A 2,323-nucleotide genomic window follows, 5' to 3' on the forward strand; every position below is an offset into this window, starting at 1 on the left:
TTTGCAACAAATACTTATTTTAATTATTTTGCTAAAGCATATCCATGTTTCAAATGTCAATAAAAATGATGAAGATAAAGCATTCAATATCATTTTACCTTTAATGATACACGAGGGGTTATCTGTCCATTCCTCACTGGGTTGACAGATTATTACATTTTCACCTTGTAATTCATGTCCTTCGTCACATGAAACCATGGCAACAGTTCCGTTTGTTGTAGATGTTGTGTTGATATATCCAAAATCAGGTGTTGGGTCGCCGCAGTCTTAAGAGAACATTTGAGGAAACATGAATTTAGTTTCTTGTTAAACTGTGCATTTTCAGACAGTCTTAATGCTTTCAGGATTTTAACTTTATAATAAAGTGTTTTGTGTGACTAAGCTATGGCCTTGATATTTGTTCTTGTGGCCATATTATTTATTTCAAAACGCTTTTAGTTGTTTCCAAATGATGTTTCTCCTATATAAATTCGTTTCAAAGAGTAATATCTAGATCATTTAACTATTGCCTTATGTTACTGATAAAAAGATCGATCATTCGATAGATAGCTAATTATTTAATGGCATACCTATCAATTTGCACGTTGGACTGCTGCTCCATGTAGCGTCAAGTTCACAACGTATTTCAGAATCACCAATCAAATTGTATCCGTCGTCACACGTGACCGTCACAGCAGCAAGGTAATGCGTAGATGTGGAATTTATGCTCCCATTTGTTGGCTTTGGTGAAGGGCATTCTTAAAAACAAATCTTTAATTAAAAATTAACATTTTAATCAATGCAAGTATGCCATTATTAAATTCATATTCCTGTAAAGTATTTTATGACTCCTCATTGTAAAACATACAAATGTTTTACATGTGAAATGAATTAATTTAAAACATTTGTATGTATTACAAAATCATAAAAAATGAAAATAAATATAAGACTAAAACAATATAAGAGTAAGGCAAATAGCCCGGCAATTTGAACTGCACAAACATATCTACCGTGTATACATGAATTTGTTATTGGCTTTGTTTTCTCTGAATAGATTTTCCCTTTTCCGAACCAAAATACTTCATGTTTGTACTTGTCAAAAAATAGGAAATTGCTATGTAAACGGTACGTTTTGTGATGATTGTTGAAATAATAACTTGCATACTCATGGTCAAATGATACTATTGTTTTCGTTTAGCAAAAAAAACATTGAAATAACTAATTGTGGCTTTTTAATTTATTGCTCTTACCTGTGCAAACAACAGAAACGTCGTTGGAGTGATAGCAGTTATCATAGGTGACGTAACTACAATTGTTGATATGTGTAGAATTATCTTCACATTGTAAGTCATCAACAAATATTGGACCAGAACCTTCGCCAAAGTAGGCACCATGGTGAAATGAGGCAGCAGGACTGGAAACAAATATTTGCGTATATTGATTCATAAAGCTACATTTTGATTCAAGTGTCAAAATAATGATAAATTACATTTCGTTTGACTTTCAAGCTTTTACACCTATTTAGTGTTGTACAAGTAAATTGTTACTAGAAAGAGAAATAATAGAAAAATATAATTATAGTACATGTAGTATATCTTTAAGAGGATTTCAAGTACATGTATTAAGATTTCTAAGAGACCTGCAAACGAATATAGATCATTCTCGAGGGCAATGCATTCAAGCATTGGCTGAATCTTTATTGATATTCAACTTTATGTATTCGATATTCAATAAAGAAAAGATAATTGTTTCTTACGGGAAGCCAATCATTGTGCATATTGTGTCGGCTTCATTTTTACCGAAACCATGGTCACATACTGTTCCCCAAGTGTCCAAAGATTTTATTTCTACCCTACCATTTGACGTTGAATTTCCCCCTGACAGTTTTATGTCAGTGATATCTAATGGATAGCCTGAAAAAGACAAAGTGACCCTTAATGCACTTAATTAATGTATAATATACATGTATCTAATATAACATTATTGTTTCTCTAAAACATTCATTTCCTGTTTATTCGTTGTATTAAAATAATACTATCAATAGAACTCTTATAACTTCTTTGTATTCATATACTCTTTTAATTATGGTGGTTTATTTCTGCAAACCATTTACCACATAATTATCACGCTGCTTATCTAACTAACTTTTGTTTAAACAGCTTATATCATTTATTTAGATACATTATAGTGTTTTTTAAAGTTATATACTTATTCGTTATTTATCTATAGCAGAAAAATATCTAGTTTGTCTTATAAATATCTGCTATTTATCGGGTTGACTAAAAAAAAATTAGTTAGTCAGATAGTTTACGCGATAAATATATGGTTAACTGCCACCATATTC

The 2,323-nt window shown here is 30.8% G+C and overlaps 1 protein-coding gene across 1 annotated transcript; it reads right to left on the reverse strand.

The window, feature by feature from the left end:
- Positions 1-98: 98 nt before the first annotated feature.
- LOC132717705 (sushi, von Willebrand factor type A, EGF and pentraxin domain-containing protein 1-like) lies at positions 99-1,148 on the reverse strand (the record flags this gene model as incomplete). The annotated part of the gene is made up of 3 exons (XM_060701254.1): positions 1,145-1,148; positions 570-737; positions 99-266 (listed from the first exon to the last, which is right to left on the reverse strand). Coding segments are annotated over exons 1-3 (340 nt in total), but the record flags the coding sequence as incomplete, so codon positions are not given.
- Positions 1,149-2,323: the final 1,175 nt, after the last annotated feature.

Source organism: Ruditapes philippinarum, unplaced genomic scaffold (genome assembly GCF_026571515.1).
Source record: "Ruditapes philippinarum isolate M1 unplaced genomic scaffold, ASM2657151v2 ctg11675_1_1_1_1, whole genome shotgun sequence".
Lineage (NCBI taxonomy): Eukaryota > Metazoa > Mollusca > Bivalvia > Venerida > Veneridae > Ruditapes > Ruditapes philippinarum.